Source organism: Ranitomeya variabilis, chromosome 3 (genome assembly GCF_051348905.1).
Source record: "Ranitomeya variabilis isolate aRanVar5 chromosome 3, aRanVar5.hap1, whole genome shotgun sequence".
Lineage (NCBI taxonomy): Eukaryota > Metazoa > Chordata > Amphibia > Anura > Dendrobatidae > Ranitomeya > Ranitomeya variabilis.
In genome coordinates this window covers 691,265,051-691,289,718 of record NC_135234.1, presented here as the reverse complement: position 1 = coordinate 691,289,718, position 24,668 = coordinate 691,265,051, and the positions used below count along the sequence as shown (strand labels likewise).

The 24,668-nt window shown below is 41.5% G+C and overlaps 1 protein-coding gene across 2 annotated transcripts in view; it reads right to left on the bottom strand.

Moving 5' to 3' along the window:
- Positions 1–1,498: 1,498 nt before the first annotated feature.
- FAM124A (family with sequence similarity 124 member A) overlaps positions 1,499–24,668 on the bottom strand; it is a 104,965-nt gene continuing 81,795 nt past the window's right edge. The window contains exons 3-4 of one of the 2 annotated variants that reach the window (XM_077298121.1): positions 12,745–13,481; positions 1,499–3,932 (exon numbers count right to left, since the gene is read on the bottom strand). In XM_077298121.1, the coding sequence (XP_077154236.1) occupies positions 3,174–3,932; positions 12,745–13,481 (1,496 nt within the window). In that variant the 3' untranslated portion in view covers positions 1,499–3,173. The remainder of the gene's footprint in view (positions 3,933–12,744; positions 13,482–24,668) is intronic. The other variant, XM_077298123.1, reaches the window with a different exon arrangement.

Here is a 24,668-nt window from a genome sequence, read left to right as displayed (position 1 = left end):
CCACGGTCAGGATGGCCGGCGGTATCGCCGGAGCGGCGAAGCCGCTCGGCGCTAAGCCCCGCCCCCTTTCTGGGACGCGATGATGCCGGATGTGTTAACTGTACACATCCGGGATCATCGCACCCTCGCATAGCGCCCTGTGATATTACGCAGCATGTCCGGAGTCGCAGGGAAGTCGGATGCGTGTTTCCACCGTGTTTCATAAAATCCCCTCCACTATGCTGGAACATCTGGACGCTGCGTGTTTGATGCTGCAGCTCTGCGCAGCGTCAAACACGCAGCGTTAACTGACCGTGGACACATACCCTTAGAGTCTGACGGCTGTAGTAATCTGTTAAGAAGTTAGAGGCATTTAGGTGGTAAAAATACACATTTTTATTTCTGTCATGCAACTTTGCATTAATTAATTAAGAGGATTCTTTACTGTTAGGGCAGTGAGAATCTGGAATTGCTTGCCTGAGGAGGTGGTGATGGCGAACTCAGTTGAGGGGTTCAAGAGAGGCCTGGATGTCTTCCTGGAGCAGAACAATATTGTATCATACAATTATTAGGTTCTGTAGAAGGACGTAGATCTGGGGATTTATTATGATGGAATATAGGCTGAACTGGATGGACAAATGTCTTTTTTCGGCCTTACTAACTATGTAACTATGTAATTCCTGTAAAGCACCTGAAGGGTTAATAAACTACCTGACAGAAGTTTTCAATACATCAGGAGGTGTGGTTTTTAAAATGGTATCACGTTTGGGGGTTTCCCAATATATAGGACCCCTAAAGTCACTTCAAACATGGATAAGTCCCTAAAAAAATAAATTTAGTAAATTTTCTTGAAAAAATGAAAAATTGCTGCTACATTTTTAAACCTCCTAAAATGCTAACAAAATAAAATAACATTTTACAAATGATGCTGATGTAAAGCCGACATGTGGGAAATGTTATTTATTAATGATTTGCTGTGGTATGACCATCTGGATTAAAGGGATAATCATTCAAATTTTGAAAATTGCTAATTTTTTAACATTTTTCTCAAATTTTTAATATTTTTTATAAATAAACACAAAACATATTGACCTAAATTTACCATTATCATAAAGTATAATGTGTCACGAAAAAATAATCTCAAAATCACTGGGATTTGTTGAAGCGTTACAGAGTTATTACCACATAAAGTGACACTGGTCAGATTTCAAAAATTTGGCTCCGTCACTAAGGGGATAAGTGGTTTTCACCATGATTGAATAATGTAACATGAGGTGCTGGAATTTTATCAAATGTTTGTATTTAATACCAATTCTTTGTGTTCCAGCAGCATCCTTGCACCTGATGGGATCATTACTGCAGACCCTCCAATACATAATCTGCTAGACTGGAAAGCGGTATCCCCCCATCACATTGATAATGCATACATACATACATACAATCAGAGGGCTGGCTTCTGTGTAATGTGCAAACAACCAGAAATACATATTAATGACGTAAACCAGATGCAGAATTGAGGAAAAAATGCCCAGATATTTATTGTGAGATCAGTTGGGACACAGATTATTCATTTATCTCCATTTTAGAAAATCTGTACAGTTATGACAACACAATAAGGCACAAAAAGTCCGTTGTTCTCTGTGCTCTTAGCAGCTCTGTGAAAAAAATCATGAGAATAATTACATTTTTGAGCAAATGTCACATCGTAAAAATATTGTTCTTTAAAAAAGTCATTTATATTTTTCACAAAAAAAAAAAATCTATAGAATATAGTATATCATCACAGACTCAAGCTCCAAAATATCTGGTTATTGTGTTAGAAAGCGAATAAAACTTAGGTTTCGAAAGCTTATAAATTCAGAATACGGCCAGACATCTATCGTCTGCCAAGTGTCAATGGTCCTCAATGAAAGAAGAAATCATCTGAAATTTACAAGCAGCCCTGAATGTTTTTATGGGGTCACAAACACAAATACACGGTAGGTGGCAAATCCAATAATCACATAATATCAGGAAATCACTTCAGCTAAGCAACGCCCTAATATAATCTGAATAGTTCACCCATCTGTTGCCCATTTTCAAAAGCCCATTATCATATATTCTATTAGAAACTTCTTAAAGGGGTTGTCCACTACTAGAACAACCCTTATTTAAATACTATATTGTCCGGTGTAAATTTAACTTAAAAGATACTCACCTACCCCACCGAAGGCAATCCAGCAATGTCAGCAAGGCTCAGGTGACACTGTTATGCTACGTGAGCGCTGCTGCCAATCAGCATTCTGCAGGAAGTGAGTGCAGCAGAACATTAGTGGCCACTGATTGGCTGCAGTGCTCACGTGGCATCATAATGTCCTGGGAGACCCGACGCCAATATCACAGGAACGGCTCCAGTGCGCTATATGAATGTTACATTTTACACTGAGGAATATAGTATTTAAGAATGGGCTGTCCAAGTAGCGTACAACCCCTTTAATAATGACGGAGGATCCACAATCTTCATGTTTTGTCCTTAGTGGGGAGCTTTGGAGCCCTGTCTGTCCTGTTCTGCTTTACAAAGACAACCCATTGATTTCAATGAGCAATGTGTAATGCTTAATTTCGCCTGTGGCGGCGCTGCAGGGAAACTAAACACTCACTGCTCCAGATCACTGGTGATTGTTGGGGGTCTCAATTTATGATCTGCATATTGTTAATGGATCCTTCTAACAGATAAGAGCGGACAATCCCAATTAAACTACTAAATATAAATGTCTCTTTTAACTATAAACACACAAGGAAAAAATCCAAGACTTCCAAAGTAATGGTCTCATCTAGTGATGAGTGAGTATACTCGTTACTCGAGTTTCTCCGAGCATGCTCGGGTGGTCTCTAAGTATTTTGGGTGTGCTTGGAGATTTAGTTTGTGTTGCCACAGCTGCATGATTTGCTGCTGCTAGACAGGCTGAATACATGTGGGGGTTCCCTAACAAACAGGCAACCCCCACATGTATTCAAGCTGTCTAGCAGCCGTAAATCATGCAGCTGTGGCGACACAAACTAAATCTCCGAGCATGCCCAAATACTCAGAGACCACCTGAGCATGCTCGGAGAAACTCGAGTAACGAGCATACTCACCCAACACTAGTCTCATCCCATAATGTGGCGTGTTATTAGAAAGATCCACATAGGCCAAAGGGGGATCCCACCAAATATTAGATATAGAATTCTTCCTCTTCGAAGGTCTGGGCCTCCGCTGGAGGTTCGGTGACCTCCATGTTGTTCTGGTACTGGCTTTCCATGTCTTTCTGGGATTCTGTCAGGGAATTGCAACCTGAGACGTTGGGGAACACTGAGGAAGCCAAAGAACAGGAAGATCTTTCAGACACTGAGTTGAATGACTCATATGAAAGCTCACGGAGCTTGTTCCTTGAAGACGGTTTCTCATGGTTGGAGTCTCCTGGTGAAGGGAGGGAAGCTTCCAAGTCACTAGAGAGTCCATCTAGGGGGGAATAGGCCGACACAACGGACAGGTCTGAGCTGGAAAGCTTCATGCCCGTGTCCACGTCGGTCTCCTGTGCCCCCTCGAGTTCATCAATGTTGATCCTGGGGCTGCTCCGACATACAGATGAATGAGGGTCATGCTCAAAAAAAACAGGCGGCTCGCTGAACGGGAAAGACTCGCATGATGGGAAAGAGTTCAGTGTTGGCAGAGATACCAAGGACTTGCTTCTCTGAAACCACTGCGCGATGCTCTTAGAACTTGGGCTAACATCCACAGGAGTCTTACAGACATTTTGATCAGACGTTCGAAGCCCTGGAGCTTTTACGCTGTTTGGGTGCGTCGGGGTTTGGTCATATTTGTTTTTACGAGCGTGAGAAATCATGCTTATAAATGGCGTCGTCCCGAAGGATTTTCTGGATAAATACCGTTGATGTTTCCAGATTGACTTTCTGGTCAAGCGATGAACCTGCTGCAAGAAAACAACAATTTTTAGTGATTTTCTTATTTAGAAATGCCCAGATATGTGCACTAGTCATCAGATTTAACTAACAAGATAATAACTAGTATGTACTACTGATATTGCAGAACCTTGCACACAGATTATAACAATCCCTTCACCCATCAGGGCTCACAATGTAACTGCGCTATTTCACAAGTCCACACACCATGGTCTATATTCCTTCTCTACCGGAGAGCTGCAGTACCACGGTGCTGCCACTAGAGGCTGCATGGAGCTGTGTCTGGGTAACAATGCGCAGTGGATGCAGCGCTTCCTGACGCTCCACGGCCCCTGCAATCAGCTGGTTATTGGGGGTGATAGGAATTTTCTTAAGTATGAGCCATCAATATAAAGGTCTTTCAAAATCTCTTTAAATTCTCAATGCCACCATTTTACTAAATATGTTTGTTTTTAATAAAGGTGGTTGACAACTCCTTAAGTAGCCATTCATTTTTATGCAACTCATGGATTTTGCCTAGCTCATACACTACAATTTTGCACATCATTCGGGATATAATATCGGCAAAAACAGAAAATAGTTTTAAAGACTTAAACTAAAATCATAACTGCATCAAAAATTGTACACAACAAAATGCGTGTCTGGGAATTATGGAAATTGTCTCTTCAGAGAGGAAGAGGACTAAAACGCTATCTGAAGAGACAATTTGCATATTTGCCAGAAAAGAACTGCAAAGCTTAAAAGTCTCCTCACCTTGGAATGTCATACTTGACATGTCAGTCTCTGCAAGGAGAAACGTTACCCCTTGGATCCTGGGAATTTTGGGTAACTCATTACAAAGAATTTTAGGGAATATATATTTTTTATATTTACTTTATCCAGGCATAAATGTGCTTTTTTTGTAAATGTTTTTACAATGATTTTTAGTGTCATAGCAGAAATTTTCCAGCAGATGGTGCTGTGCATAAAAATCAGAGAGTACTATGGATGCAGTAGCTGCTATCTATGTAACATATATCTATCATTTATCTATTAACTATATATCTGTCTATCTATCATTTATCTATTTATTATCTATCTATCTAATATCTATCTACTATCTATATATCTGTCTATAATCTATCTATCTTCTACTGTATCTATCTATCTATCTATCTATCTATCTATCTATCTATCCATCTATTATCTATTTATTATCTAGCTATCTCTCTACATTACTTGCCCCTCTCTACTGTATTTTTAAGTCACTATATGAACAGACATCTGTGTGTAGTTGCATCCATCTGAGCAATGATGCTTTAAGCTAATCGAATAAATTAATAAATCAGTTTTCTGTGTGATCAGATGCTGTGCCGGGATATCAGGTTCTCTCTTTTCAAAGTTTTGTAACTCATACTTTAAAAATGTTGTGTAAGTAAGTAAGTAAGTGTACCTAGAAGAATTGATGTTTTGATGCAGTTCTTAAGGAACAGGCCCCTTCAGTCACATAAGTATTGAACACGTCACCAGTTTTCCAAGTAAATATATTTCTAAAGATGCCATGGACATGAAATTCTCACTAGATGTTGGTAACAACCCATACAATCCACACAGGCAAAGAAATAAAATCATACATGTCCATAAATTCAGTTATGTGTAATAATGAGATATTACGCAGGAAAAAAGCATAGAACACGCTTACAGAAATGTATTTAATACTTAGCACAAAAGCCTTTGTTGGTGATGGCAGCTTCAAACGCTTTCTGTATGGGGAAACTAGTCGCATGCATTGCTCAGGTGTGATTTTTGGCCCGTTCTTCCACACAAACACTCTTCATATACTGAACGTCCCATGGGCTCCTTCTGTGATCTCTAAGCTTTAGTTCCTTCCATACATTTTCCATTGGATTCAGGTCAGGTGATGGCTCGGCCATCGTAGCAGATGTATTATCTTTCTCTGAAATCAATTGAGAGTTTCCTTGGCTCTGTGTTTGGGATCATTGTCTTGCTGAAATGTCCCCTCTTGTTTCATCTCCATCATCCTGGTAGATGGCAGCAGATTTTTATCAAGAATGTCTCAGTATATTTCTCTGTTCATCCTTCTTTCAACTATTTGAAGTTTGCCAGTGCCCGGATGCTGAAAAACAGCCCCAAATCATCACCTTTGGTATAGTGTTTTTGGGGTGACATGCAGTGCCTTTTGGCCTCCAAACATGGTATGCATTATGGTATCCAAAAAGCTCAATTTTCTTCTTATCTGACCAGACTATATTTTCCCAGTATTTCACATGCTTGTCTAAATGTTGTTGAGAAAACGTTTAATGTGCTTGAACATGCTTTTTTGTTCAGCAAAGGAGTAATGCTTGGTGAGGGTGCATACAGGTCATGGAGGTTGAGTGAATTACTTAGTTTTCCTTGAAACAATTGTACCTGCTGATTCCAGGTCTTTCTGTAGTTTCCACAGGTGGTCCTTTGCTCTTGGACAACTTTTCTGATCATTATTTTCACTCCATCTGAAATCTTGCGGGGAAGACCTGGCCGTGGCTGGTTTATAGTGAAATTATTTTCTTATGGCCCCAACTAGAACATTCAGTAGTATAGAAATTATTCTGTAACCAATGCCATTACTATGTTTTGCAACAATAAGGTTTCAAAGGTCTTGAGACAGAACACTGGTTTTACCCATCATGAGATGTTTCTTGTGTGGCGCCTTGCTAATGAGATACTTTTTTCATTGGCCATCGGTTGAACCATCGGATATTATTTTTCACCAAGTGGCAGGATTGCTTTCTAATTAATGATGGGTTTCAGCAGGTGTCATGACTTTACATGGTTTTTTGTACCTCTATTCTTCATGTGTTCAACACTTTTTCCCTGTGTCATTTTTCATTATTACACATAACTTTATGGACATCTATGGTTTGATTTCTCTGCCTGTGAGGATTAGATGGGCTGTTACTGACAATAATATTATTTATTTTTAGAGCACCGTTGATTCCGTGGTGCTGTACTTGAGAAGGGGTTACATCTAAGATACAAATATAAAACATGGTCAACCAACTAATGACAGACTGGTACAGAAAGGAGAGGACCCTGGTCTTGAGGGCTTATAAGTCTACAGGATAATGGGGAAGGAGACAGTAAGGTAGGGGACTGTGGCAGCACCGATGGTGGTGAGGTGGCAACGGGGTCACTGCAGCTGTTAGCTTTCTTGAAGAGATGAATTTTCAAGTCTGAAGGTTCCAAGTGTGTCAGGTAATCGGATGTGTTGAGGCAGAGAATTACAGAGGATGGGGACACTCGGGAGACGTCTAGGAGGCGACTGGGTGAGGAACGTATGAGTGTGAAGGTGAGAAGGAGGTCATAAGAGGACCAGTGTCATGCCGCTGCTGCCGCCGCAGCTCGCCACATCTTCTCATACTTACCTGCCCTCGGCGTCCCGGCGCGGCTCCTCCTCTGCAGCGTCTTCCTTTCGGCGTCCGCTCTCGCCCCCTGCTGCTCGTCGAGTGCGCGCGCACACCAGGTTCAGCTCTGCGCGTGCGCCCCTCTAACTTCCCTCCTGCGCTCCCGGCTCAGTCCTCTCTATCATCCTGGAGGACCTTCACCCGGAGGTAATGCGCAGCGCTGCTATAAAATCCGCCTCTTCCTCTCTTCTGTGCCTTTGGTCATTTGTGTTTTTCATTGCCCTAGGCTCCCTTGGACTCTGTGCATCTTTCGTGCTCTCTGACCTTTGTTCTCTTTCTCCATCTCTCCAGCACCCAGCCCGTTCCTGTGTTCCTGCCAGTTCCTCCGGTACCCGTCCGTTCCTGTGTTCCTGCCTAGTTTCTGCCAGTTCCCATCTCCACAGTATCCTGCTGTATCCTGTATCCTGTGGTGTACCTGTCGGCCCCAGTTTCCCTGCGGTACTCCTGCCAGTCTCTCTGTCCTTGCATCATCTGTGTTTCCTATTGGGTCCTTGCCCCTCCTCTAGCCTCTGTCACTCCCGTCAGCTTAGTGTATCCTCTTTTCTGTCCAGGTCCCCCAGCTCCCGTGGCGATAGTCCCTCACGGGCCTGCCCCTAACTCTCCCTGTTTAGGGGGAGGTCCATCTGGTCAGCTCGTCCGTGAGGGGTTCGTTGCCGCGGACCAGAGGGTCCACTTTTTCCTCGCTCTAACGTCACAACCAGAGGTTGCACGTTGGAAGATATTAGGAGATTAGTTTTGAAATATACAGAGGAGAAATATTATGGACGGCTTTGTAGATCAGCGTTAATAGTTTCAACTGGATTCATGGAGAATTAGGAGCCAATAAAGAGATAGAAGCAGAGGAGTAAGGAGGTCGATTAGTCAAGCAGCGAGCTAATGATGAACTGGAGAAGTGCGAGGGTGTTAGCAGGGAGGCCACAAAGGAGGATATTGCAGTAGTTGAGGCGGAAGAAGATGATGTCGATTCAGGATTGAGGAAAGAACAAATTCTGGAAATATTTTTGAGTTGGAGGTGGCAAGAGCTGGAAGTGATGTTTGAAAGACAGGGCAGAGTTGAGGGTAAGTTTGAGGCGGTTATCCCTGCAGATTTATCGCGGTTTGTCTTCCAGTTTCCGCTGCGGGTTTTACTCCTATACTATTGATGCTGCATATGCAGCAATATGCAGCATCAATAGTAATGTTAAAAATAATAAAAAATCGTTATACTCTCCCTCTGACGTCCCGATCTCCTTGGCGCTGCACGCGGCGATCCGGTTCCAAAGATGCTGTGCGAGAAGGACCTTCGTGACGTCACGGTCATGTGACCGCGGCGTCATCACGATCATGTGACCGCGACGTCACCGCAGGTCCTGCTCGCACAGCAACGAGACCGGACGGCCGCGTGCAGCGCTGAGAGGTGAGTATAGCATTCTTTTTTATTTTAATTCTTTTTTTTTACACTAATATGGTTCCCAGGGCCTGGAGGAGAGTCTCCTCTCCTCCACCCCGGGTACCATCTGCACATGATCCGCTTACTTCCCGCATCGTGGGCACAGCCCTATGCGGGAAGTAAGTGGATCAATGCTTTCCTATGTGTGCAGAATCGCAGCGATTCTGCACTAAGAAGTGACATGCTGCGGGTTGTAAACCGCTGCGTTTCTGCGCGTTTTTTCCCGCAGCATGTGCACAGCGGATTGCTGTTTCCATAGGGTTTACATGTAAATGTAAACGCAATGGAAACTGCTGCGGACCCGCAGCTGCAGAAACGCTGCGGATCCGCGGTAAAACCTGCAAAATGTGAACATGGCCTTAGAAAGTAAGAGGATATGGATGATAGACACTCTGAGATTCTGGACGCCAGAGTGGTAGATCTGCGTGTAATAAACATGTAGGTGGTAATGGAAACCATGGGACTTTATGAGCTGTCCCAGAACATCTGGTGAGAATTTCATATAAATAGCACCTTTAGAAATATATTTACTTAGAAAACTGGTGATGTGTTCAATACTTATTTCACATGTTGCATATACTCCTCAACAATGAAATTTCAAGTAAGAAAAGTCATGGAAGTATGAAAATCACAGGATAGATAGACTGTTAAAGGGGTGGTCCGATACCTATGAAGCCCTTATAAATACCTATCGTTATGCCCTAGGCACTCTTGTAATTAGCTATATTATTACATTTTCTACAATTCTCCCTATTCTGCTATTTTGTATATGTGTTTTCTAAATTTGCTTCTTGTGATGTTTCGTTTGAGAGGAAAATGAAAAATCTTGCAATTTTGACACTGGTCACTGGGGCATGTTTAGACTCTAACTTCCTTTTATTTCAGGAAATCCACATTTACATTATTACTATTTAGATTAAAAAACAGTTTACTTAACTACCAACCAGAACCATTGATACACAGGTGAGTGTAAGTACTGTGGGGGTATAAGTGCAGAGATATTCCTACACTGCCCCTAGAAATGTCTAGGTGAAAACCCTGCCTGGCCGCTGAGGTACCCCTGGAATTATAGGGTCAGACAACATTTTTGAGGGTGCCAACCTCTGCGGACAGTCAGGGTTTTCATCTAGGGATTTATAGGGAAATAGTAGGAATATTTCTGCACTTATACCATTACTGTACCTGGACTCCCTAGTTTATGCCTGCCTTCCCTGAAAATACATGTGTACAATGGTTTTTATTTTTTTTCTATCAGTCCACATACAGTATACATTAGCACCAATGAATAGACCCGGACCCTATAGTTATCCTGTAGACCCCCGACCCTATAAGCATCGAATGAGCAAGTGCAGAGGTAGTTCTGAATAGATGGGGAGCAGGGTCCGCCATGACGTTATCTGTTGTGAACAGAGGTGGATCCTGTGTTATCAGCTGTGAATAGAGGTGTTACCAATCTTTATAATCCTGTCTGTGATGATAAGGAGCCTGCTGAAAAAATGTTTCTGAAAGGACATGAAGTATGAGTTTAAAAATGTCGCTGTGGGTCAGTGTGAAAATTGCAAGATTACTAATCTTGTTGTATAATAAACCATGGTATGAAATGGTATATAAAAAAATTAATACATATAACACACAAATTTGATTTCAACTCTTCAACCTGGGTGATTTTCTATTTTTTCCTTCCCTTCTTCCAAGAGCCATAACTTTTTTATTTTTCCAGTGATAGAGCCATATGAAGGCTTGTTTTTTGCAGGACAAGTTGTACTTTTGAATGACACCATTCATTCTGCCACATAGTGTACTGGAAAACGTGAAAAAACGTGCGGTGAAATAGCAAAGAAAAATGCAAGTCCACAATGTGTTTTTTTTTAATTTACCATGTTCAATATATGGTACAACTAACCTGGCAGGTTATTACCCAAGTCAGTATGAGCACACAAATACCAAACATGTATAGTTTTTTTATTTTTTATTTAAGTGGTGAAAAAAAATCAGAAATTTGTCAGAAAGGTGTTTTGGGTTTTGTCGCCATTTTTCGAGAACCGTAACGTTCTTATTTTTGGGGATCTGGGACTGTTTGAGGGCTTATTTTTTGTGCCCTGAGATGTAGTTTTTATTGAAACCATTTTGGGGGTAGGGATGATGCTTTTATCATATTTTATTGCAATGTTGCAATAAAAAACATATATAATAAAAAACATAATTCTAGAGTTTTGATTTTTTTCTCATTACGCTGTTTAGCGATAAGATATTTCTGAAAGCAGAGATATGTGTATTTTTTATTATTATTTTATTTTTAATTAAGACAAAGGGGGTTGATTTGAACTTTTTATTTTTAAAATATTTTTTTAAACTTTTTTTTTTTAACTTTATTTAACAGCTCCCTTAGGAGACTTGAAGCTACGATCGTCTGATCACATGTGCTCTGTATAGCAAAAATCACAATCTCCTATGATCGCCAGCCATGGGCCAGCGTTCTCAGAAGGATCATGATGACAGGCACGGGGGTCTTCAGCAGACCTCCGACTGTCATAACAACCCATCGGTGCCCCACAATCATGTGACGGGCGCCGATGGGCAGGATCAATGACGCGCTTCCTGTTTGCGCGTGTTAAATGCAGCTGTCAGTGATTAACAGAGGCATTTACCTGGTTAACAGCCGCGGGTGGATCAGAGATCCACCCGCGGCTGTTAGATGCACTTGATGGCTCGGCCATCAAGTGCGGGGAATGATTCTGTAAGTGGGGAAGGGATATTAAATGGAAGCAGGCACCAGTAGGTAGGGATAACTATAAGTGAGGAGATCACAGAAGAAATCCAAGGACAATGTCTGTTTTTGGATAAATTTTCCATTGTTCCTCATGCCAGATCTCTTATGTCAACAAATGTCATTGCATTCACATATGATCTTATGTGTCACTGTAGGCCTTTCTACAAAACCTCTTTCCACACCCTTGTTTAGATTTGGATGGCTATATTCTTCAGCAGTCTATAACCCCTCACAATACACAGTCACAGGATATGACTTGTGGTGCTTAGAGGATAATTTTTATACCAGGCCTCATAAAAAATATTCAATGGATAAATTATTTTCCGTATAATATATTCAACAGGTGGGTTTATCGTATTTTATAGAGTGGCCATGAGCAAAATATGTCTACAATATACCCTACTGCACAAATTATAATTTGGTAGTGCATGTACGCGATTAGAATTAGTCTGGTTTCACATGTCCGACATTCATGGTCAAAGTGTGGATCTCTATGTCTGGGTCGGTAACATCTCCTGATCCGTAGTCAGCAGTCACATGTGTGGCTATGAGACTGTCGAGTTCAGACCAAGAGACCTGCTACTGGTTTGGACACAGTCTGTATTCACACCGTGAATGTTGGATGTGTGAAACCAGCCGTAGTGAAAGTTTAATTCAGTCCAACTTTTAGATGGAGTAGATCTGATTGTAAGAACCATGTACAATTTCGACAGACACTTTCGGTAAATGTTGGCCAACATTGATGATGCCAACTGATTCATATGACCTGCAGCTATACTGGGAATGTTTGTAGTGTAGCCAGTCAGATTTGCATTCCTGTTACTGAACGGTTGTACGCTGGGAATATTTTTATGGATGGTATACAGCCAATGTCATATAGGATTGTCCTCATGATTTGAGCTATTACAGGTTTCTATGCACTTCACTTACACAAAAGCGCACAGATTGGCCAAAAAATATTATTGCGTAGCTAAGTTGAACAATTGTGACAAGCAATTTTCGAATAAAAGGCATATTCCTTTGTGGGCTGAATGATCGTTTAACAGCTGTTCAGCCATTAACCAACTTCTATCTAATGTGTATGGCCACCTTAAATCTTATATAGGTGTAAATCCCAAACTTATTATTATGGATGACACCAAATTCCAAGCCAGAACCATGTGAAATGATCCAATACTAACCTGTAACAGTATTTTATTGCCATCATGATCTTGCGTCTGCCATCTGCCTTCACTGATGGGGCTGCATTGGTTGGGCAAGAGAGGAACTAGTTGCCCAAAGTCTTTCACTCTGAACTCTAATAAAGATGAATCCAGGGGCACAGGTGTTTGACCCTTGAGAAGCCTCTTTAAAGAAAATTCTATGTCTATGTCCATATTGGAGTAAATTGGAAACACACAAAAATCAGCTTTTTTCTTCCACACAGATTTTTTCAGCACGAGTTCATACATTTTCATCATATCCAAAAAGTTTTCATAACTGCAATATATAGTAAAGCGGATAATTTCCTTTCCATAATGCACCTGCCTGATGGCCCATAGAGGAGTTCCATTTGCCAAGGTAAAAAAGTCTTGATTACATGGCATATAAGGGAGAAATTTGCCATGTACACGCTCTGTGTGATGGAATTGCCAGGGAGGTTTTTGGAAGCATTCATGAACATGTAAGATCTGATCTTCTCCATATTCTTCTTGCAGAAACAAAATGACTGCAAGAGCAGGTTGAGAGGTAAAGGTTTGCTTCAGCTTCTTTTTCTTGGAAGTCCTTCTTTCCGAGACACGGAACAACTGCAGGTCAGGATGGATCCATGCTAGGATTTTGTCAATAGCTCCTTGGAGACATCTGGATTCCCCAGGGTCTGCAATGATATGGATACTGACAAGGAATGGGTCTTGGACATCGTCTACGGAGAGCTCACCTAGTGAGAAAGAAGTATAATATATATTATATGATCTGTTTCATGCCAAACACACTTTAAAAAAACGTTATAACTATTTAGAAAAATGCTGAAGCTAACAAGTAATAGTAAGACAGTGTTCCAAAATTAGCAGGAGACTCACTTTGCATGGTGAGGGAGCTCACGACCCCAAGCCAGTTGAGGTGTCAGACAGACTGACAAATGGGTCACTGAACCACAAATCCATGCAAACAACAGCTTATAGTCATCTGTATACATTACATTCTGGCATCAAACTGAATTTTTGTCCTTGATGAGAAGAACATCCAGCTCTGTCCCGGAATACAACTATACAATATACCCTCAATATACCCTCAACACCTATTCCAATCTTGCCAAACACATCTATTAAAACCTTTAATTACGGTAGTTGCAGAAATATCAGCTCTGTCTGGTGTCCTCAGAAGATTGAGGTGTCTCAAGATAAAGCTCTGTTTTTGGAGTCAAGGTATTCTCATTCCACCATCCCACTCACTTGTCTGTTTCTGCGATCAGTGATGAACTAATTAAAAGTCAGAACAGGGATAGAATCAGGAGCTTTGTCAGATCTGTCACCAGCATTAGTATTCAGGGGGAACATCTGATGGTGTCATCGGGCTAAAATTGTAAAACAAATAGCTTCAGAAGACCACCGGAGAACTGTACAAAGCCATCATTAGGAGCTAGAGTTACACAGACAGCACAGAAAATCTGCTTTTGTTGAGCGGTAGAAAAGCTGAAGCTTGTGCCAAGAGAAAGACGCGGCATGGCTAATCAGCTTGTTAAGTAGAGTACTGTACACTCCAGCAAATCGCAGAAGATCCTCTTAGATTTTATTTTCCCACCTGCAATTAAGTGACTTCTGTGCTTTTTTGGAGAGATGTGATCGTGGCACAGAGTCGGGGTATTCATGTCATGTACAATGGATCTTGGCAAATTCATTGAGAATGAGAAATCTTTCAAATCTGTTCACATAACACATTGTCTTGATTTCTTCATCCACAGCGCTAAGTTACCCTTTAAGGGGCTCATACACATTAAAAACTGAATTTAACCCCTCGAAAACAATTACTTCAGCTATGTTTTTTATTGTTTGTTCCACCCCCATTTTTTATCCTGGTTTTATCTGTGACTAGTGATAAAAGTGGTTTTATACCACAGACAGCGCCAGTGTTGCTCCTCTTGTTCCTGTATTTTCCACTATTGTTCATGGCCTAGTGTGGGCATCTGAGCAGGAGTCAGCGGCACATTGCCATACGTGCTTACATAGCTCACCAGGTGAGCAAATACTATATACACCTACTGCTCTATAGCTATATACAGTACTACCCATGGGAGAGCCAGAGTTTCTCAGATTTTCTTTCCATTGTTTTACAAGAAAGTTGGGTTTAGACTTGCTGTCTACACGACTGACGATTGCCGGTCAGCTTATGGTCTGCTTAAACCTACCGACAGACTGATCACTAATAAGATCATTCAGAAGATCATTCTGTGCACACAGTGCATCATGTTAGTGGAAGAAGACCCTGAGTTCACCAAGGACAAGGCGCTGAAGGACTAAGAATCATCGTACCCAACAATAGAATGTTTGGTTTGTTCATTGGGTGTTTCCTTGGCCTGTTTCGACGGGTCAGTCATCATTTACGGTAATTTCGTTTTTGACACCCTGGTTGAAAAATGTATTGTATACTTGAAAAAAGTTCCTAATTGCTGATTGTTATCACTCGTTTCCTAGCATTTCATGCTGATGAACTGACAAATTATCATCTCCCACAACACAATCACAGATCACGTCTGTTATAATGAAAATATACTATAACTTGTCTGACATGGGGTGTATATGTATTAGAAGAAATACAGCTCAACAGTGTCATTGTTTATTAACAGTATAAAATCTTCAGCTTTATTGGTAAAAGATGAAAACATCTTCACAGGCATCATTAGTCCATAGATAAGACTAGCAACACGTTTCAGATGCTCTCAACGCCATCCCTATCTATCTGATGATTGTATTTTATTAGTTGATTGCCTAAAGCTATTAATATCTCCTGTGTAAACTGATCCCAATAATTACCAACCACTTTATCAGGTCCCACACATAATATCGACCATAGAAATTAGAACAAAATGATCCATGGACTAGTGTCTTTGTAGTAAGATTTGTATAATATGGAATGATAAGCAGCTGGTATTGTTATATTCTTATTTTGTGATTCTATTTCTTGTGGTTAGCAGCTATAATTCAGAAATAATTCCTTCCTGTATTATCTGTATAGGCAGTTCTGTAGGGAGTGTGCTTTATGGCAGCTGCAAAATAGGGGAAGTAAATGTCATAAACTATTACAGTCTCCAGGAAGTGAGGAATTACAGTTCCATCCCCTGTGACTAAGGAGAGACATGGAAGATGGAAAAATAACCATAGCTTAATTTTGATTGTTGTTGTACTGCCTTATCTGTGCCTTCAGCAGTACAATAGACCAATTATTTGTCATTATATAACGTGCCAACTATGGTTCTGTCCCAGGCTGTACAGCAAAGCTGGCAAATAACCTGCAGAAGACTTAAAATGTCAGCTTATTGTGACTTTAAAGTGACATTCTCATCTCAACCTTTCATAGCTGAGACAGGAATTCTGGTAAGTCTTTAACCCTGATGGTGGAGCTGCAGAAACAGCCGAGAGGGTGGGCTACTCTGTTTACATTTTAGGAGATTTGAAAAGTGATGCAATAACTCCCATTTTATTTTTATAGTGGATACAGTAATAGTGTGTATGTATATATATATATATATGTATATATATATATATATATATATATATATATATATATATATATATATATATATATATACACTCACCGGCCACTTTATTAGGTACACCATGCTAGTAACGGGTTGGACCTCCTTTTGCCTTCAGAACTGCCTCAATTCTTCGTGGCATAGATTCAACAAGGTGCTGGAAGCATTCCTCAGAGATTTTGGTCCATATTGACATGATGGCATCACACAGTTGCCGCAGATTTGTCGGCTGCACATCCCAAAGATGCTCCATACAAGGCAGGATGGATCCATGCTTTCATGTTGTTTACGCCAAACTATGACCCTACCATCCGAATGTCGCAGCAGAAATCGAGACTCATCAGACCAAGCAACGTTTTTCCAATCTTCTACTGTCCAATTTCGATGAGCTTGTACAAATTGTAGCCTCAGTTTCCTGTTCTTAGCTGAAAGGAGTGGTACCCGGTGTGGTCTTCTGCTGCTGTAGCCCATCTGCCTCAAAGTTCGACGCACTGTGCGTTCAGAGATGCTCTTAGGCCTACCTTGGTTGTAACGGGTGGCGATTTGAGTCATTGTTGCCTTTCTATCAGCTCGAACCAGTCTGCCCATTCTCCTCTGACCTCTGGCATCAACAATGCATTTCCGCCCACAGAACTGCCGCTCACTGGATTTTTTTTCTTTTTCGGACCATTCTCTGTAAACCCTAGAGATGGTTGTGCGTGAAAATCCCAGTAGATCAGCAGTTTCTGAAATACTCAGACCAGCCCTTCTGGCACCAACAACCATGCCACGTTCAAAGGCACTCAAATCACCTTTCTTCCCCATACTGATGCTCGGTTTGAACTGCAGGAGATTGTCTTGACCATGTCTACATGCCTAAATGCACTGAGTTGCCGCAATGTGATTGGCTGATTAGAAATTAAGTGTTAACAAGAAGTTGGACAGGTGTACCTAATAAAGTGGCCGGTGAGTGTATATATCAAACACTCTCAGCAGGTTCAGTATCTCCAACTCAAGTGGTTGGCACCTGGGCGGAGTTACTCCTGTGTTAGGGATCGCTTACACGGACCGACCGGTGCCACTACATGACCGCCGATCGGTAAATATTCACTGATCAGCTGCCAGTTAAAAGCCTTTGTAGGCAGGAAAACCAGGCTAAATGATGCACACTGAGTGATCTGTAGTAGATAGCTCTATGCGCACAGACTGCTTATTCTGCCACCAATGTATGTAGCTGAGATGTGTCTGAGGGATGTGAGTATGGATATATGGATATCTGTACAAGCAATGGAAGATAGCATTACTCGCTATCCCTGACCAGCTGCACGTAGATGATCCTGGAAGGAAGATGTAGTGCATACACTTTTAGGTTGTTTATTCACAGTACCTTGACCAATGATGATGAGATGTCTTGGGAAGGGAGGAGGAAGGGATGAAGGTGAGGTAGAATATGTACAGTGGCATGTGAAAGTCTGGACACCCCTGGTCACAATTACTGTTATTGTGAACAAGCAAGTTGATGTCAAAAAGAGCTAAAGTTAAAGATGACGCATTTCCTATGTATTGTAGGAAAAAAAATATATACATTGTCATTTTTTACATTTTAAAAGTTACAAAATGGAAAATGGGCAGATGCAAAGGTTTGGGCAACCTGTTTGGTTAGTACCTAGTAGCAAACCCTTTTGAAATTATCACAGCTTGTATACGCTTCTTGTAGTTAGCCAAGAGTCTTTCAATTCTTGTTTGAGGGATTTTCATCCATTTTTCCTTGGAAAATTTTTCCTGTTCTGGGAGACTTCTGACATTGAATTCTATGGTGAGGACGCAAGAGGTTTTCTTCTGATGACTCTTTCATGAAGGCAATATTTGTGCAGGTGCCTCTGAACAGTAGAACAATGCTCCACAACTCCAGAGTCTGATACATCTTTCTGAAAGTCTTTTGCAGTCAAGTAGGGGTTCTGATTTGCCTCTCTAGTAATCCTACAAGCAGCTCTCACTGAAATGTTGCTTGGTCTTCCAGACCCTATATTGAACTCCACTGTTCCTGTTAACTGCCATTTCTTAATTACATTTTAAACTGAGTAAAGGGCAACTTGAAAACGCTTTTGTACCTTCTTGAATCCTTCTCCTTCTTTGTGGGCCTCCACCATTTTAATTTTCAGAGTGCTAGGCTGCTGCTTAGAAGAACCCATGGCTGCTGTTTTTTGGCACAAGGTTAAAAGAGGCTTGGTTTTTATAAAGCTGGGAAACTTGCATCACCTGGCCTTTCCTAACGATGATAGTGAACAAGCCATAACACTAAGGGTATGTGCACACGTCCGGATTTCTTGCAGAAATTTCCTGAAGAAAACCGGAAATTTTCTGCAAGAAATCCGCATTTTTTTTTTGCGTTTTTTTTTTCCTTTTATTTCGCTTTTTATTAGCATTTCTTCAAGCGTAATTAGCTTGCAGAATGCTAAAGCTTTCCAAGCGATCTGTAGCATTGCTTGGAAAACTGGTTGACAGGTTGGTCACACTTGTCAAACATAGTGTTTGACAAGTGTGACCAACTTTTTACTATAGATGCTGCCTATGCAGCATCAATAGTAAAAGATAGAATGTTTAAAAATAATAAAAAAAATAAAAAAAATGCTTATACTCACCTGCAGACAGCCGATCTCCTCAGCGGCGTCCGTTGTCCTATAGATAGTGTGTGTGCGCAGGACCTTCCATGACGTCGCGGTCACATGACCGGTCTCGCGACCAATCACAAGACCGCGACGTCATCGCAGGTCCTTCACCGCACACCAGCTATAGGAACCGAAGCGGCAGCATGCACCGGAGAGGCGGGAAGACTCCGGAGGCCATCGAAGGTGAGTATATCACTATTTTTTATTTTAATTCTTTTTTTTGACCAATTATATGGTGCCCAGTCCGTGGAGGAGAGTCTCCTCTCCTCCACCCTGGGTACCAACCGCACATAATCTGCTTACTTCCCGAATGGTGTGCACAGCCCCGTGCGGGAAGTAAGCAGATCAATGCATTCCTAGGTGTGCGGAACCCCGCAATTCCGCAAATTTAATGAACATGTTGCTTTTTTTTCCGCAATGCGATTTTTTCGCGGAAAAAAATGCAACATTTGCACAAAAAATGCGGAATACCCTGAAAATAATGGGAGGCATATGTAAGGGTTTTTTTCGCGTTTTTATCATGTTTTTATAGCGAAAAAACGCGAAAAAAACGCGAAAAATACTGAACGTGTGCACATGGCCTAAAAGGCTAATTAAGGTCTGAATCCTTGGTCAAAGGTACCTGAGCATACAAAAAGGTCAACAAATACTCTATCAAGCACAATAATACAATTAAGACATCATATGTATGTCCTAGTGATATGTCTAATCCCTGATCAAGATAGCGGGACAGCACCCTGCCATTAGCAGTGCGAGCCCTGTTTATACAGTACGATATACCATCGACAAAGAGGATTTTTAAGCTTGTTTAAAAATCATTTCACCCAATGCATGAGAATTTTGCTCAGTCATTGGGTGATTGGTAGCCTGTTCACGCAGGGTTATCAAGAAACAAACATTCCTAGGAGCACAGAGCGAAATCCAGGAACCAGTGCCCCAGACATCCTCCTTTTAGTAACTTTAAGGGTATGTGCACACGTTGCGGATTTCTTGCAGAAATTTCCTGAAGAAAACCGGAAATTTTCTGCAAGAAATCCGCATTTTTTTTTTTGCGTTTTTTTTCCGTTTTTTTCGCGTTTTTTTAGCATTCTGCAAGCGTAATTAGCTTGCAGAATGCTAAAGTTTTCCAAGCGATCTGTAGCATCGCTTGGAAAACTGACTGACAGGTTGGTCACACTTGTCAAACATACTGTTTGACAAGTGTGACCATCTTTTTACTATAGATGCAGCTTATGCAGCATCTATAGTAAAAGATAGAATGTTTAAAAATAATAAAAAAAATAAAAAAAATGCTTATACTCACCCGCAGACAGCTGATATCCTCACCGGCGTCCGTTCCGTATAGATGGTGTGCGCGCGCAGGACCTTCCATGACGTCGCGGTCACATGACCGGTCTCGACCAATCACAGGACGGTCACAAGACCGTGACGTCATCGCAGGTCCTCCACCGCACATCAGCTACAGGAACCGAAGCGGCAGCATGCAGCTGAGAGGCGGGAAGACATCGAGGGTGAGTATAGGACTATTTTTTATTTTAATTCTTTATTTTTGACCACTTATATGGTGCCCAGTGCGTGGAGGAGAGTCTCCTCTCCTCCACCCTGGGTACCAACCGCACATAATCTGCTTACTTCCCGCATGGTGTGCACAGCCCCGTGCGGGAAGTAAGCAGATCAATGGACCCCTAGGTGTGCGGAATCCCCGCAATTCCGCATTTTTAATGAACATGTTGCTTTTTTTTCCGCGATGCGATTTTTTCACGGAAAAAATCGCAACATTTGCACAAAAAATGCGGAATACACTGTAAATAATAGGAGGCATATGTTAGCGTTTTTTTCGCGTTTTTATCACTTTTTTATAGCGAAAAAACGCGAAAAAAACGCTAAAAATCCTGAACGTGTGCACATGGCCTAATAGTACAGAAAAATCACAAAGTGCAGGGCCTTTATCAAGCCATAGAAAAAGGGAGATATTGCATGGACAACTAGAATAGATAGGTACTATTTATAGTGAGTTAACCATAGGACGCTAAATAAAAGGAGGCAAAAACGTTGTGATTTTTCTGTACTATTAGTTACCAAAAGGAGGAAGTCTGGTGCACTGGCTCCTGGATTTCTCTGTATTGCTACCACGTTGTGGAAGGTTGCACCAAGTGTGCACGGATCGCACAGCGATGCACGGACTCATCTATTGCAACTTGCTAGGAACACTCCAGATAATCTATCATTAACTATAAATGAGATACAGGAGCCATAATTTACAAAGACAATATTAAGTCAAGTTTATTGAGTACAAAATATTATAAAAACTTAAAGGGGAAGACTATTCCACAATTAAATATTAAAAACATGCAGACACAAGATGAGAGGAGAAATGAATATGATTGGTAAAGAAAACTCTGTATCTTTGTATTACATATATACAACAAATCGCTATAGCGCACATAAATAGAAAAAAAAATGCAAAAATATGAAAAAGTTATCCATAATAATAACCAACTTAAGAAATACTGCAATATTATCAATGAAAAAAGTGCACATTTATGAATACAACAGTCAATTCCCTAAAGGATATAGTTTAGTATATAAGTGCAAAAAACCCCGCCAAAAAAACCAAAAACAAATTGAAGCAAGAGAAAAAATATACTTAAAAAGGTAACAATATAAAACATCCATTTGTGGATATAATAAGAAGAACCCCAAGTGGTACAAATATATGTATCAATCCATATGTATGGAAGCAGAATGCATATCAGAGTAAAGTACTGACCTCACACCACGAACCCAAACACTTCTGATGGTGAAGACGCTGGGGCCATGTACCTTGCTGAGCTCCTGAATCAGCCCTATATCAGACCCCGTCCTCCACCCAGGGAAGTGGGGAGAAATAGTGTATTGTTGTGAATTTGGATTCTGGGCTCCCCCGGTGGCTACTGGTGGAATTGAACTTGTGACATCATCTTCCCTGTTCACCTGTTCTGATTAGATCTGGGTGTCGCTATATAACCTGGCTTCTCTGTTAGATGCTTGCCGGTCAACAATGTTATCAGAAGCCTCTCTGTGCTTGTTCCTGCTCCCAGACATCTACTAGATAAGTTGGACATTCGTCCATGTTTTGTTTTTGTATTTTGGTTCCAGTTCACAGCTGCAGTTTCGTTACTGTGTCTGGAAAGCTCTTGTTGATCAGGAATTGCCACTCTGGTATTATGAGTTAATGCCAGAGTCCTAAAGTAATTTCTGGATGTGTTTTGTTAGGGTTTTCTACTGACCATGAAAGTATGCTTTCTGTCTTCTGCTATCTAGAAAGCGGACCTCAAATTTGCTAAAACTATTTTCCTGCTGCGTTTGTTATTTCTTCTAAAATCACCGCCAATATATGTGGGGGGCCTCTGTCTCCTTTTGGGCATTTCTCTAGAGGTGAGTCAGGTCTTATATTTCCCTCTGCTAGCATTATTTAGTTCTCCGGCCGGCGCTGGGCATATAGGGATAAAAAGTAGGACATGCTACCTGGCTACTTCTAGATGATGCGGTAGGTTTAGTTCATGGTCAGTATAGTTACATCTTCCAAGAGCTTGTTCCCATAGAGGCTTATGCTAGTTCTCTGGCCATGGAGATCATGACAGTTTGACCGGACTACTAAAGGGTTAAAATCCTTGGCTGAGAAAGGAGAGAAATAAGAAGTCTGCTGAGAGTTTTTTTTTTTTTTTTTTTTTTTTCTCTGTGCTCTTAATTGGATCACTTGCCAGTCTGTCTATGCTGCAGTCTTTCTTTTTTTTCTCTATCCTTATAATCTTTGAATGGCTTTGTGTTCACCTGTTAATAATGGATCTTCAGAGTGTAACTGCAGGTTTGAATAATCTCACCACGAAAGTACAAAATTTGCAAGATTTTATTATTCATGCTCCGGTATCTGAGCCGAGAATTCCTTTGCCGGAATTCTTCTCAGGGAATAGATCTAGCTTTCAGAATTTTAGAAATAATTGTAAGCTATTTTTGTCCCTGAAATCTCGTTCTGCTGGAGACCCTGCACAGCAGGTTGGGATTGTGATTTCCTTGCTCCGGGGCGACCCTCAAGACTGGGCTTTTGCATTGGCACCAGGGGATCCTGCGTTGCGCAATGTGGATGCGTTTTTTTTGGCCTTGGGCTTGCTGTATGAGGAACCTCATTTGGAACTCCAGGCAGAAAAAACTTTGATGTCCCTATCGCAGGGGCAAGATGAAGCTGAAATTTACTGCCAAAGATTCCGTAAATGGTCTGTGCTTACTCAGTGGAATGAGTGTGCCTTGGCGGCTACTTTCAGAGAGGGTCTCTCTGATGCCATTAAGGATATTATGGTGGGGTTCCCTGTGCCTGCGGGTCTGAATGAGTCCATGACAATGGCCATTCAGATCGATAGGCGTCTGCGGGAGCGCAAACCAGTGCACCATCTGGCGGTGTCCACTGAGAAGACGCCAGAAAGCATGCAGTGTGATAGAATTCTGTCCAGAAGCGAGCGGCAGAATTTTAGACGGAAAAATGGGTTGTGTTTCTATTGTGGGGATTCTACTCATGTTATATCAGCATGCTCTAAGCGTACTAAAAAGCTTGATAAATCCGTTTCCATTGGCACTTTACAGTCTAAATTTATTTTGTCTGTGACCCTGATTTGCTCTTTGTCATCTATTACTACTGACGCCTATATCGACTCTGGCGCCGCTTTGAGTCTTATGGATTGGTCCTTTGCCAATCGTTGTGGGTATGATTTAGAGCCTTTGGAAACTCTTATTCCTCTGAAGGGGATTGACTCCACCCCATTGGCTAATAATAAACCACAATACTGGACACAAGTGACTATGTGTATTAATCCGGATCACCAGGAGACTATTCGTTTTCTGGTGCTGTATAATCTACATGATGATTTGGTGCTGGGATTGCCATGGCTGCAGTCTCACAACCCAGTCCTTGACTGGAGAGCTATGTCTGTGTTGAGCTGGGGATGTAAGGGGACTCATGGGGACGTACCTTTGGTGTCCATTTCATCATCTATTCCCTCTGAAATCCCTGAGTTCCTGTCTGATTATCGTGACGTCTTTGAAGAACCCAAGCTGGGTTCACTACCTCCGCACCGTGAGTGCGATTGTGCTATAGATTTAATTCCGGGTAGTAAATACCCAAAGGGTCGTTTATTTAATCTGTCTGTGCCTGAACATACTGCTATGCGAGAATATATAAAGGAGTCCTTGGAAAAGGGACATATTCGTCCATCGTCATCTCCCTTAGGAGCCGGTTTTTTCTTTGTGTCAAAAAAAGACGGCTCTTTGAGACCATGTATTGATTATCGGCTTTTGAATAAAATCACGGTTAAATATCAATACCCATTGCCGTTGCTGACTGATTTGTTTGCTCGCATAAAGGGGGCCAAGTGGTTCTCTAAGATTGATCTCCGTGGGGCGTATAATTTGGTGCGGATCAGGCAGGGGGATGAGTGGAAAACCGCATTTAATACCCCCGAGGGCCACTTTGAGTATTTGGTGATGCCTTTTGGTCTTTCTAATGCCCCTTCAGTCTTCCAGTCCTTTATGCATGATATTTTCCGCGATTTTTTGGATAAATTTATGATAGTGTATCTGGATGATATTCTGATTTTTTCGGATGACTGGGACTCTCATGTCCGGCAAGTTAAGAGGGTTTTTCAGGTTTTGCGGTCTAATTCTCTGTGTGTCAAGGGTTCTAAGTGCGTTTTTG